The sequence below is a fragment of the Strongylocentrotus purpuratus genome, unplaced genomic scaffold (genome assembly GCF_000002235.5).
Source record: "Strongylocentrotus purpuratus isolate Spur 01 unplaced genomic scaffold, Spur_5.0 spur5_scaffold_20, whole genome shotgun sequence".
Lineage (NCBI taxonomy): Eukaryota > Metazoa > Echinodermata > Echinoidea > Camarodonta > Strongylocentrotidae > Strongylocentrotus > Strongylocentrotus purpuratus.
Genome location: NW_022145606.1, coordinates 35,975,873 through 35,988,715, shown reverse-complemented (window position 1 = coordinate 35,988,715; position 12,843 = coordinate 35,975,873). Strand labels below are relative to the sequence as shown.

At 37.7% G+C, this 12,843-nt stretch overlaps 1 protein-coding gene across 1 annotated transcript in view; it reads left to right on the top strand.

Annotated features, from left to right (window-relative positions):
- Positions 1–9,619, top strand: part of LOC594361 — an 82,344-nt gene extending 72,725 nt beyond the window's left edge. Inside the window, exons 62-70 of the mRNA XM_030993900.1 lie at positions 585–827; positions 1,054–1,226; positions 1,876–2,019; positions 2,559–2,744; positions 3,399–3,499; positions 4,478–4,548; positions 5,225–5,293; positions 6,415–6,541; positions 7,388–9,619. Coding sequence (XP_030849760.1) covers positions 585–827; positions 1,054–1,226; positions 1,876–2,019; positions 2,559–2,744; positions 3,399–3,499; positions 4,478–4,548; positions 5,225–5,293; positions 6,415–6,541; positions 7,388–7,554 — 1,281 coding nt within the window. The 3' untranslated portion in view covers positions 7,555–9,619. The remainder of the gene's footprint in view (positions 1–584; positions 828–1,053; positions 1,227–1,875; positions 2,020–2,558; positions 2,745–3,398; positions 3,500–4,477; positions 4,549–5,224; positions 5,294–6,414; positions 6,542–7,387) is intronic.
- Positions 9,620–12,843: the final 3,224 nt, after the last annotated feature.

Sequence of the window (12,843 nt, the reverse complement as noted above, 5' to 3'; positions counted from 1 at the left end):
GTAACTATCTGGCATGAAAAACTCTACCACTTTGTAATTAAAAGTTACTTTTGTATAGAGTTTATTTATCTCTAATTTTCCTCCAGTTGTCTGTCTCTTTCTCCTTCTCCTTCTATCTCTCTTCTCTCTCTCTCTCTCTCTCTCTCTCTCTCTCTCCTTACCCCCCTCTCTCTCTCTTCCTCCTTCTCTCTCTTCCTCTTTCTCTCTACTTCTCCTTATCCCTCTGTCTCTTTCTCTCTCTCTTTCTCCTTGCCCCTCTCTCTCTCTTCCTCCTTCTCTCTCTCTTTCTCTCTTTCTCTCTCCTTCTCCTTATCCCTCTCTCTCTCTTTCTCCTTCTCTCTCTCATTCTCCTTCTTTCTCTCTCTCTCTCTATCTCTCTCTCTCTCTCTCCTTCTCCCTCTGTCTCTTTCTCCTTATCCCTCTGTCTCTTTCTCCTCTCTCTCTCTCTCCTTCTCCTTATCCCTCTCTCTCTCTTTCTCCTTCTCTCTCTCATTCTCCTTCTTTCTCTCGCTCTCTCTCTATTTCATTCTGGCGATTCATATCAATTCTCTGTTCTTCTCTCTCTCTCTCTCTCTCTCACGCAGGGCAAGGAGGTACATCTCTTCAACTCCTCCTCCATCTCCTCCCCCGTGATGCTAATTGGCTCCGACACCCTCGGACCGGTCGACTTCCGGGTCACCATGTACGTGAACGGAGATGAGGGCAGGAACTACATGGGCTTGGTCTTTGGCTACCAGAGCAATAGGAAATTCTACGTAGCAATGTGGAAACACATCAACCTCAATAAGGAAACGCAGTATGCGGGTATCAAGGGATTGCAGATCAAGGCAAGTCTTTCCACACTTTCATTTCAGAGAGATCCAATTAGGGTACAGTGATTTAGTTTGCTTTGCCTCTCAGGCACAAGTGACGCCAAATACTTAATAATTATCATAACAATTATAATAGTGATTTTGAATACATGTCACCTCAATTTGTTGTAAAGACAGAGTGAATAACAAATTTCAGTTGAGTAAATAAATTAGGAATTTTGTTTTCTTCTTGGAAGAACAGAAGGTTCATTCAACAACGGGACCTGGTACGACTCTAGCCAATGCTCTGTGGCATTCTTATACAACATCCAACGAAGTGGAGTTGATGTGGCACGACCCGTTAATGCAGGGATGGCAACATAGGACGGCTTACCTATGGAGACTCACTTATAGACCATCTATTGGCATTATTAGGTAAGATGATGATGATGATGATGATGATGATGATGATGATGATGATGATAATGATGATGAAGATGATGGTGATGAAGATGTTGATGATGATGGTGATGAAGATGATTATGGTGATGATGATGATGATGATTATGAGGATGCAGTTGATGATGATAATGTTGATAACGATGTTATTGCTACTGCTTATGATAAATAATGATGATTTGATTATAATTATAATGATTATGATGGTGATGATGATGATGATGGTATGGAAAATGATGATGATGAGGATGCAGATGATGAGGATGATGGTGATAATGACGATGTTATTGCTACTGCTGATGATGATGATGTTAGTTTGATTAGGATGATGACGATAATGATTGTGATGTTGATGATGATGACGATCGTAAGAATGTTTACAATGGATATGATAGTGAGCAAGATCTGAAACTTATTCATTTATTATAGCAATATATATTATTCTGTTGTCAACAGCATATTAATTGATTATGATTCATAAATAGAAAAGTTTGATAGTTTGATGAGTAAATAAATAACACGCATGATTTCAAATCCATAATCTTTAAGGCAAGATAGGGTCCCACATGCTTTTGAAATCTAGTTACAGGCATCATCATATTTTCTTTCCCTGTTTGTGTTTCAGGGTCACCATCAAGTCTGGCGACGTGACCTTGACAGATACTGGTGACCTCTATGACACAACCTTCCTAGGAGGTCGTCTTGGAGTCTTTGTGTACGATCAGCCCGATGTCATCTTCTCCCATATGAAGTATGATTGTGCAGATAGGTAGGTATTAAAACTCTATTAGTTCTCCATCGTTTTGTACTAAATTGCATGGGTGGCAAACAAGTTACCATGCAAAAAGATGAAAAAAGCAAACAAAGTGTTATAATTCTGATATTTGCAGCTCAATTATATAAATGTATTTTCTGACTTCCGTTTCTATATCTGTTTGCACAAGAGGAAGACATATACAAAGCATTAAAGCCCCACTGTCCTACTTGTAGCTACTTGCTCCCTAGAAAACTTCCCCAATCGGTGCCTGTTGGTCCCCCATGATCCTCTTTTCTTATGTTAGTTGAGAGCTGAGTTAATGAGATAGCCACCTGTCAGTGACCTTGCTGTGTGGTCTAATCCCCTCTGGCTCAGTAGTATTGACGGTCTTTAAGTTAAATGTGTATTGTGTATCTAGATAATAATTATTTACATTTTTATAGCGCTTGATACTCTGCATATCTGAATTGTTATGTGGTTATTAGATTTGTTTGCTTTTTTTCTGCATGAAATATAATGTAATACAAATCTTATAATTTTTTCTTTATCAGGTTGAATCAAGCTCTTCAGTTTGATGGCTCCGATGATTACGTCATACTGCCTGGTATACAAACCCTAGACATCGATGAGAGTTTTACATTGGAAGCCTGGTGCTACCTGGAGGCCGGCTACCCAAGCACCAAGCTACCGGTGTTTGGTGCAGCAGATAACAGTGTGTATCTTATCATTGAAGATGGGTAGGTTACTAGATTGCTGGTCTTGTGAATGAACTCATAGTTTAGTTTAGATGTTTTTACTTGTTTGTGTGTATTGAAGAAGATCTTTAAGGCAGGATCGACACCCCAGCACAAAGCTACCGGTGTTTGGTGCATCAGATAACAGTGTGTATCTTATCATAGAAGATGGGTAAGTTACTACATTGCTGGTCTAGTGAATGAAATCATAGTTTAAAGATGAAGTTGAGTTCTGGTCATGCGATTGCATTGTGAAACAAACAGTGTAGAATCGACCAGAAAAGGTTGCTCATCTAGCATATAAGAATTTGTGTGTATTGCAAGGTTCTGGAATCATCAAAATGATAAGAAATTTGGCCAAGTGATAGAATAGAATACCATTCCTCATAATCTAAACATTTATTTTGTCTTATTTTAGCCAGAAATCTGTGTTAATTAATATATGGTATATGAAACACCCTTGTGGATACAAACAGACAATTTGATTTTCCTCTTTGTTTTAATATTTTAGCTGTTCTTATGTGATTGCAACAAGTGGTCAACAATGCAGATCATCAAAGATCTTGGATTGATATTGTTCCTAGCAGGATGAAACAGTTGTTATTGACTAGATTGTTTTGTTCGATTGTTTTCTTTGATTGCTTGATATCATTTCAGCTATGTCTATGGGAAGTATGACAGCTTCTTTGTGAATGCCACAAGCAGTCCGCTGGTAGAAGATGCCTGGAACCATGTAGCTCTCAGACTAGATGCGCAAGGTATGTTCATGTTAACCAGTAGCTGTTCTATAGAGGGGGGCCTGGGCTCAAGCCCCCCTTTCCACCAATTTTCTTTATTATGAATTAATACAAGCAAGGCACATTGATGCAAGAACACATTATTCCCACTCATTTTTGGATTTCCTTGGTATTATTGTAAAGATATGTGATTAACATTTACATGGAGGATTGACTACAGATTATTAGATGCTGCATTCACAGTTCCCTGGAAGTGGATGGAATAAGAGGGAAAGGAAGACCGAAAATTTCATGGAAAGATATGAAAAAAGAAAACATTGAGGATAGTCTAAATGAAGAGGATGCTTGAGACCTGAGACCCGTTTCACAAAACCTTTTTTCTATAATAAATGACAAAAATCGGTGACAAATCTGCTGATAACCAATCAGTAGAAGCAAGGATTTCAGTAGCTTATAACAAAAACTGTCATTTGTCACTAATGACAAGTTTTGTGAAATGCCCCCCAGAAGAAGTGGAAGGAGGGAGTGTCATCATGGGGCGAAAGTCAGTAACCCCTCGAAAGAGAGAAAATGCTGACTTCAATAAATGGTGACGATGATAGATTATTACATCTAGATCATTGTAAATAAAGTGAATAGTAAGCCTACTTTAAGATTTAGAAGCAGGGGATGAATTTATGTCCAAAGATATGTCCTTTGGCAAGACATTGATTTATATTTGCCACTCTCCACCCATGTGTTAAATGGGTACCCGGTAGGATGCGAAAGCTAATGTGCTTAGATTAGCAAGTGTGCGCTTGTAAAAATGACGCCTGGCTGGAATGTTCCCCAGGGAGTGATGAATGTGCGTACATTGTGTGCTTACAAGCCTGAATCCGATGACCGGGGTCATAATATATATATCTGTAAAGCACCTTGAGAGGGCCTTCGGTCCTGAAAATCGCTATAAGAACTAGCTATTATGATTATTATTATTATTTCATTTCTTTGAATCTCCAGACTGCCTCTTATCTGTGTTTGTGAATGGAACATTAGAAGGTGAAACCACCAGTGTGCCAGCTCTCACATGGGTATGTAAATTTAATTCTTTGTTCGTTTCTCTGAAAGTCTACTTTCTCTTTCCTTATGCGTCACTTTTCAATTTATATCAGTAGGCCTGTCCTCATCAGCTTGAGTTTGCCAAATAACCCGCTATTTTCAGACTCAGGATATTATCCCGAAGCTAGAAATTGCATCTTCACCAGACCGATACGCTCATCACAAACTAGCTCGGATGGGTGCAAATTAGACTGCTATTTCCAATATAGCGAGAAATTTTACAAACAAGACCAAGATTTCTCAGGATATTTTCTCGACCAAAAAAATCCCGCTGATTACCACTGCGGGCTAATGAAGACGCAAATTAACTGTTTAATTTGCAATTTAGATAGTTAAAACAGTAGGTTATTTGGCAAACAGGCCTTTTGTATACATTTTTGCATCTCTGTATGTCTTGTTTTTTGCCATTTCTTCTTCTAATTTATTTCCCTCCTTCCACCCCTCAGCTCTCCTCTCTCTTCCTTTCTTTCTGTCTCCATTTCATTGTATCTCTTCCTCTTTTTCTCCTACATTCTCTCTGTCTTTATTTGACTTTTTATCTCCCCCTTTTTCCTAGTTTCCTTATTCTCACTCCTTGTTCTCAAAAACTTGCCTGATCGATGCATGTAGCTTTGATTTTAAATGATTGTAACGTATTTTGTCTTACAGGACTCTGATGTTGATTTGTATCTTGGAGCTGATAACAGCAGTAACCTATTCAAAGGAACAATGGATGAGGTATGTAAGAATAATATAAGCAGCATCTAAGAAGAATATTGTTTTTACATAGCTGCCAACCATTTCTATTTTTAGAGGAATGGTTCCTATTTTGTTGGCCTTCAAGCTAATCTTTTCAACCTCTCTTTTTCTGAAATATTCCAAATTTTGCCTTGAGAGATTCCTAATTTTTGCTGGGAAAGGTTGGCATGTATGTATCTATTAAAACAAAATAATAATTTCCCTTAAAATGTTTACACCGTCATATAATGTATACAAGTAAGGGTCACATACAGTTCCAAAGAGGCAGTACAATAGGCCATTTTCGTTATGCAACCAAATTTAATGTGGTATACATCTTTGTGAAGTGCCTATTTCAATCACCTGTTACATATAGTTGTATATCTCAAAAGTCAGAATGCGAAGTGCATACAGTATTTGTTGCTAGGTAGGACAAAAAGTATGGCTTGCCCTATAAACAGGTGAATGAAATAATTTGTCCTGAGGCACTCCACAAAGACGTATGCATTAAATTTGGTTACATTTCGAAAATGGCATATTGTTTTCATGTTTTCAACAACTTTGAAAAGGATGTTCTACACTACTTTGTTTGTAACAAGGTCACACGTATATGTACAGGTTCTACTCTTCATAATGCCTAATTATGTTACTTAAAGCATTAGTTCTTCGAATTTACCCTTCACAAAAGAATGTGTGGTGTGGCTTAATAATTACTGGAAGTATTAATGGGAGTTGGTCGTCAGTTTCCATGTGCAGAAGTCGATTGTTCGCTGACACCAGACTTGGTGAAAATATCATTAATGGGTGTACAAGTCTGTATGTAGCAAATTTGTAGTCCTATAAAAAATACTCTGCTAGCTTATTGGAGAGTCTTTGGGTAAAGATAATGACTTCACCATATGGGGAATGGTAGGGGGATGCAAAGCGTTGCATAATTTGACCTGTTGGTCATCAAACTGAAGGCCAATCCTGGTGATTGACAACACCCTTTTGGGGTTAACACCCGAATGGCATTGAATTCCCAACGAGGGCCCACCTCTATGCGTCTTTAATCCTTTCTGCCTCTTTAATCCTTTCTGCCTCTTTAATCCTTTCTGCTTCTTTAATCCTTTCTGGGTTAGGTCAGAGTCTGGGGTCTAGCTCTTCTGGACTCTGAGATCGAGGAACACATGCAGCTTGCTGGGCTGGACTGGCAGAAACACAAGAAGCTGCTTGATGGGCATTATACCATGGATAGCGAGAGTGACGGTGAGTAGCACGAGGCTTGAACCTAGGACCTGGGGTTGTTTCACAAAGCCTTTTTTCAATGACAAATGACAAAAGTCAGTGACAAATCTGCTGATAACCAATCAGAAGCAAGGATTTCAGTAGCTTATAACAAAAACTGTCATTTAATTGTCTGATGACAAGTTTTGTGAAACACACCCCTAGCCTGCTCAGTACTTCTCTCCATGAATTAGTCTTGAATCTCAATACTGCTAACATATCCTGAAACACTATGGTGTCTTTACTAAATTCTTCTGCACATACTCTTGAGCTGCTCTGCTATACCCTTAGAAAATGATGCCATTTCATGTGAAAGAAGTAACACAAATTGCCAAAGAATACTGAATGTTTCACACGAAGTAGAGATCACCAACCTTTTAGTCCCATAGGTAGTCTGACCCAGCCATTTATGGATATTTTGAAAAGACTTGCGTATCGTCTTTGAATTGAAATACATTCATGGGTTATTAAGTTAGATATCAATGGAGTATTTTTTGAGACAGAAATGTAAAAATACTATTAAATATAACTACTCTTTGTGTTTTGTTTTATTTCTTGGAAGAGAAGCTGATCTATTTCAACAAATATAAGCCTACTGCGGGGCGTTTCACAAAGCCTTTTTTCAATGACAAATACAAAAAATCAGTAACAACTCTGCTGATAACCAATCTGAAGCAAGGATTTCAGTAGCTTATAACAAAAACTGTCATTTGTCTGATGACAATTTTTGTGAAACGCCCCCCTGATCTTCATCCTTTTGAATATTGTAATATTTCAATGGAAATCTGCAGCTTTGATTTCCACCTTTGACCTTTTTTTTGTCCATAGGTTCTACCATGCTCGTTGACGATTCCCTCTATGACAACCATGGTTTGATCGTAGGAGAGGCAGCATTTGTTCCAAGTACTCTGGATGCTGGCAGGTTTGAGGTCACGTACCCAGATTCAAGTCGGAGAAGAAGAAGGAGAAGCGTTGATACGCATACAGAGTTATGATCAAAACCCAAGTGTAAAGAATTGACTGGAGAACACAGCTTAAAGGGAGTGTAGCTTGGCAAATACTGGTTAACGCCATCTACGTCATCTTTTTGACAACTGCACGAATGGAGTTGAAGAAGACGGAGAAGCATTGATACGCATACAGAGTTATGATCAAAACTCAAGTTTAAAGAATTGACTAGAGAATGCAGCTTAAAGGGAGTGTAGCTTGGCAAATAATGGTTAATGCATCTACGTCTTCCTTTGGACAACTGCACGTAAACAAATGGACTTGATTAACGGTAGTCAGCGATTTAATCTCTACATGGTCAGCGTTCGCGAAACAGACCAAAGTTCTCCTCACGCTTGATGCACATGAATACTGCGGTCGTGTTGTCCGTAGGCATATTATACCCGATGGTTCAGAGTCAGGCCACGGGAAACCCACGTAGTCTCGTCATGCTACACCCCCTTTAAGTAACAAGCAATATTAAGTATGAAGACAGGGGATGCACTGTGTGTATCCTGTATGCTGGATGCCAGAAGGTTTTAAGTGAGCTATCCTGAACTTGAGGGGGAAGAGGAGAAGGAGAAATGTTATTTATGAAAATTATGATTACTATTAAAATATAAATCAACTGTTCCAAGAACATAGAACTTTGTGATTGAGCCAAAGATATATGTATTGAGGCTTACACCAGAAACAACATTCCGTATAAGCGTTGGTGAGGCAGTGTTTAATCCAAGCACTCTTGATGCTGGCAGGCTTGGAAGTTTTTTATCCAGATTTGTGACAGGAAAGGAGGAGAAGAAGTGTGGATACGCATACTTAAATATGATTACCTGCCAAAGAAAACAGGACTGCATGTATTTCCAAAGATATGTATCGAGCGATACCTAGTAAGCAATAAGCTCCAAAAGACGCCCCCCCCCCCCCTCCACACCCTTAAATAAGTTTTTGTGCCGGGGGCTCCTAGCCTAATATCGTTTAGTAGGTCCTGAGGGAGCCCTGTACCAAAAATGGTGCTTTTATCCGACAAGTAACGATAATTTCACTAAGCCACCTGACTATTGGAGAGGCGTCATTCATCCACAATGCTACCTGGTTCCATAGAGGTGTCGTGGTCGAGTGGATACGTCACCAGATTGTGGATCACAAGGTCAGGGGTTCGAGTCCAGCCGTGGCACTAATGTCATTTGGCAAGACGTTGATCTACATTTGCCACGCTCGACCCAGGCGAGGTAAATGGATACCTAGCGGGAATTAATTCCTTGAAATGCTAGAGCGCTGTAATGGCAGCCATGCTAAAGCCAGGGTAATAATTGAAGTGCATAGAGACGTTATAATGTGATATGTGCTATAAAAGAACCAAATATTATAATTTATTATCATTATGATTATTTTCTATCATACATTTATAAGTTAATGAAAAGTAGTTGCTTGAGTACCGAGTGGTGTGGCATGCAAGAATAACTGAAGATCTAGGCCCTATTTCACAAAAGTTGTCAACAGTTAGAAATGACAGTTTTTGTTATAACCTAGTAAAATCCTTGCTTCTGATTGATTATCAGCAGATTTGTCACTGATTTTTATCATTTTGTCAATGTAAAAATACTTTGTGAAACAGGTCCCCATACATATATTCACGGGACCAAACTTTAAGCAGAAATGTAATATCCTGGCTATTGTGCCTTCTTCAAATATTTGTATGATATATATTTGTAATTTATGCAGTGAATCAAAGCCGTCCTCTTCATACCGTCCATGTGTAACCTGCTCAGTTAGGTGTCATCTATCTGAAGAGATATTTTTGTATTTTTTGTGTTTGTTGTGGTTATATATTTTTTCATTCTACCTTTTAAAATTTACAGTAAGGATACTTGTATACTGAAAAACAGGAAGCTTGTTTTAGGTTTACATCGGGTCTAAGGGGAATCGTTAGCTGACTAAAACAGACAAAACAGAGCCTCCCAGGGGGTCCGGGTTGACAAACCCTGTGGTCCTGGGTGGGGGCGTTTCACAAAACTTGTCATCAATGACAAATGACAGTTGTTGTTATAAGCTACTGAAATCCTTGCTTCTGATTGGTTATCAGCACCTTTGTCACTGATTTTTGTCATTTGTCATTGAAAAAAGCTTTTGTGAAACGGGCCCCGGAGGTGGTCTTTGTGAAACCCTGTACTACAGGATTCACTTAAGGCTTGTTTACATATGACACATCGGTTTATGATGTGTCCATATCTTATGGAACACAGATAGTTTCCCAGTTCATGTGTGAACAGGTCTCAAGACTCGTAAGATGCCTTACTGTTATTTTATATCCCTCTTCACGTAAAGTGTGATCTAGTGTGTTTACATTAAGTGTCATATACCGTCCAAATTCATTCTGTGCGCTGCCATATGTGTTATTTGTGTGATTTTAGAGTTTAAAAATGGGGAATTATACAGTTAGCAACTACATGTATATTATTCATACCTCTTGTAAATTTGGATTTGTTTTGTGTGTGTGTGTGTGTGTGTTTATATACATGCTTGTGTTTTTAAATGTGGTCGTCTTTATATGTTGTGTTTTATATCGTGATGTTGATTTTATAAGCAAAGTCTTTCAGAAAAGGTAATGAGCATTCCATTAATAGAATTCTTGTATAAATTTATTAATTTGAGATTATTCAATTGCAGTGGTACTACTTCATAAAATGTATTTATTTCATAAAATGTATCAGCTGTACATAAACGTATGTATATATATCTAATTGTAGATAGCAAAAAAGATGAACATAATTTTTCAAATGAACTATGAAATTCTATATTTTTGTACCAATTATGTGATGCAATTTTGAATATTTAATCAAGGAAAAGGTGTGCTTTAGAAATTAATAAAAACACTTTTTCATTATAAAGTGAAAGTTATTTAATTTTGCATTGAAATAAAGAGAAGTTCAAAACATGAGAATAATTTGCTTGTTTCTTGTTTTCTCCTTGATTCATTTGTTGGCCTAAAAAAATGTGTACAAGCACAAATTATTGTTCTTCATAATCATATCGGCGAATATGCATTATGCAGGGATGCTAGTTAGAATTGATCAGAGGGTCTGAAAATCATCTAAAATGAGCCATTTTGTACACAAAAAAGCCAAAACTATGGTCTGAATTCAGGCTATTGCCTGAAAATGGCATCCCTGATGATGTATTTAAGCAATGTTGGTTCCCAATGGGGTTTTAACATCAGGTTTGAATTGTAAAACAGTGGGTTTTAACTTGTTTTAACATCAATGACAGATTAAAATTTGTTCTCAGCCGAAATTATGAAATTTTGGTCAAAAAAATTGTTTGAATATGCTTCAAGAGCCCCTTAGGAATGCCCAGGGGGGGGGGGGTTCACAAAGACTAAACAAAGAGATGGACTAAAGTTGGACTTGAACTATGGCAGGCCATTCATGCCACTGTTTGCTCTCACCATTATGATCTTTAGATATTTTTTCCTTCAATAATGAATGATCAAAAATGTAAATTCTGTAGCCTTGTGACCATAATTGTACATCCCTTGAGAGACCAATACCAGTAAATGGTGAGCGCAAACAGTGGCATGAACGGCCTGTCGTAGTTAAGTCCAACTTAAAGTCGATCTTAGTCTTTGTGAAACACTACCCTGGTCCCTAGTCTCAAAAAGCACTTGATGCATCACTCATCCGTTCGTAATCCTTCAATTTGACGCATGTTTAGATTGTTGTTTGTGAACCTTCAGGACTGCATACAGACAATTTAGTGAGATATACAAAGATGGTTGGTAACAAGTGATTTTTTAAATCTAACAAAAATCTGTTCAAAAAACAGGACAGCCTCAAAGTCTCATTCTCAAGTTTGACTGCAATGTCATAATATCGCCACTCTCCAAGGTAAGATTTGTGTTGCCTCAACCTAAATTCCCCTACCCAAAGATTCAACCATTATAGACCTGTGAATACTGTGAAACCTGTATAAAAAAAAACACCTCAGAGTCAAGATAAGTAGCCAGCTGGCCTTTGATGTATAGTTTTCTTTATCATATGTTTAATTGAGAAGCCATTTTCAAAGGAAACAAATAAAGTGGTCTTTATAGACAGGTGGTCATTTTTATAATCGCTACATCAGGTTTGACTGCAAAGTGTACCGAAGTATGATGTCATACTGGCCAAGTTGTTAAGGTTGATGGTTCAAAACAATTTTGTGCTCAACAATGGTGTGGTGACCAACCAAGCGCCAACCACTTAATTTTCCCTGCTCCAGCCCGTTGCTTGAATGATTTACAGGTGAACCTCATGTGCAGGCCAGCACCAGTAACCTGGACGACGAGCAATATGATGTTAGCACCTCGGTCCTCTACATGCATACATGTGATAATTTCAACATTGTCAACACCTACATCATTAAGGCCTATTCTGTGCATATAAACGCAATATGATGTACAATACTGAATACTCACAAAGGTATAAGTTTGTAACATGATTTATTAGAATACATAATATATAAGAACATACATATTCAAACTTAGATGCATATTTTGTTGGAAGTATAGTATAAGGAGAATGTTTCCAAGAAATATAACAGGTTTGTTCTCCCTTTCTAACATTTCAGCTATTCATGATATTAAATTCTTACAATTATAAACATAACAAAAGGGTAGCGAAATGCATTGCATTACCGGTAGTGACAGCTAATTTTATTACTATCGGTAGAATACTAGACATTTTAAAACATTGTATGCCCAGCAGAATTGCATGGATGGATGTACAGACAACACATATATTTAGTAGAAAACTCATGCCTCATATGTGCCATTGTTTGACACAAATCAATGCAACACATCTAAGTCTATACATCATCCAAATTATTAAAGATAAAGACCAGTTCTGGTCATGCGATTGCATTGTGAAAGAAACGTTGTGGAATCGATCAATAAAGGTTGATCATCTAGCATATAAGTATTGGCGTGTACTGCAAGGTTCAGGAATCATCAAAATTATTAGAAAAAGAGTTACAAGCACTGTACACAGAAAGATGTATATGAGACTACGCAACAAATGCAGGATATCTATCAGATCCAAATAGATATAATAATTTACCAAATGTATCAATTTAGTAGGCAGTTTTTCGGCAAAATTTGTATCATCACATATTAGTCAAAACATATTCTTTCACATGATTGGTAATGAGAGCTTCCATTTCATTTTTTGAAAGGGGGGCATTTCCAAAACTGATCTTTACCTTTAACATAGACAGCTGTAAGTTCAGCCTCAGAAGTAAGAGTTTAGTAATTCAACTAAAAT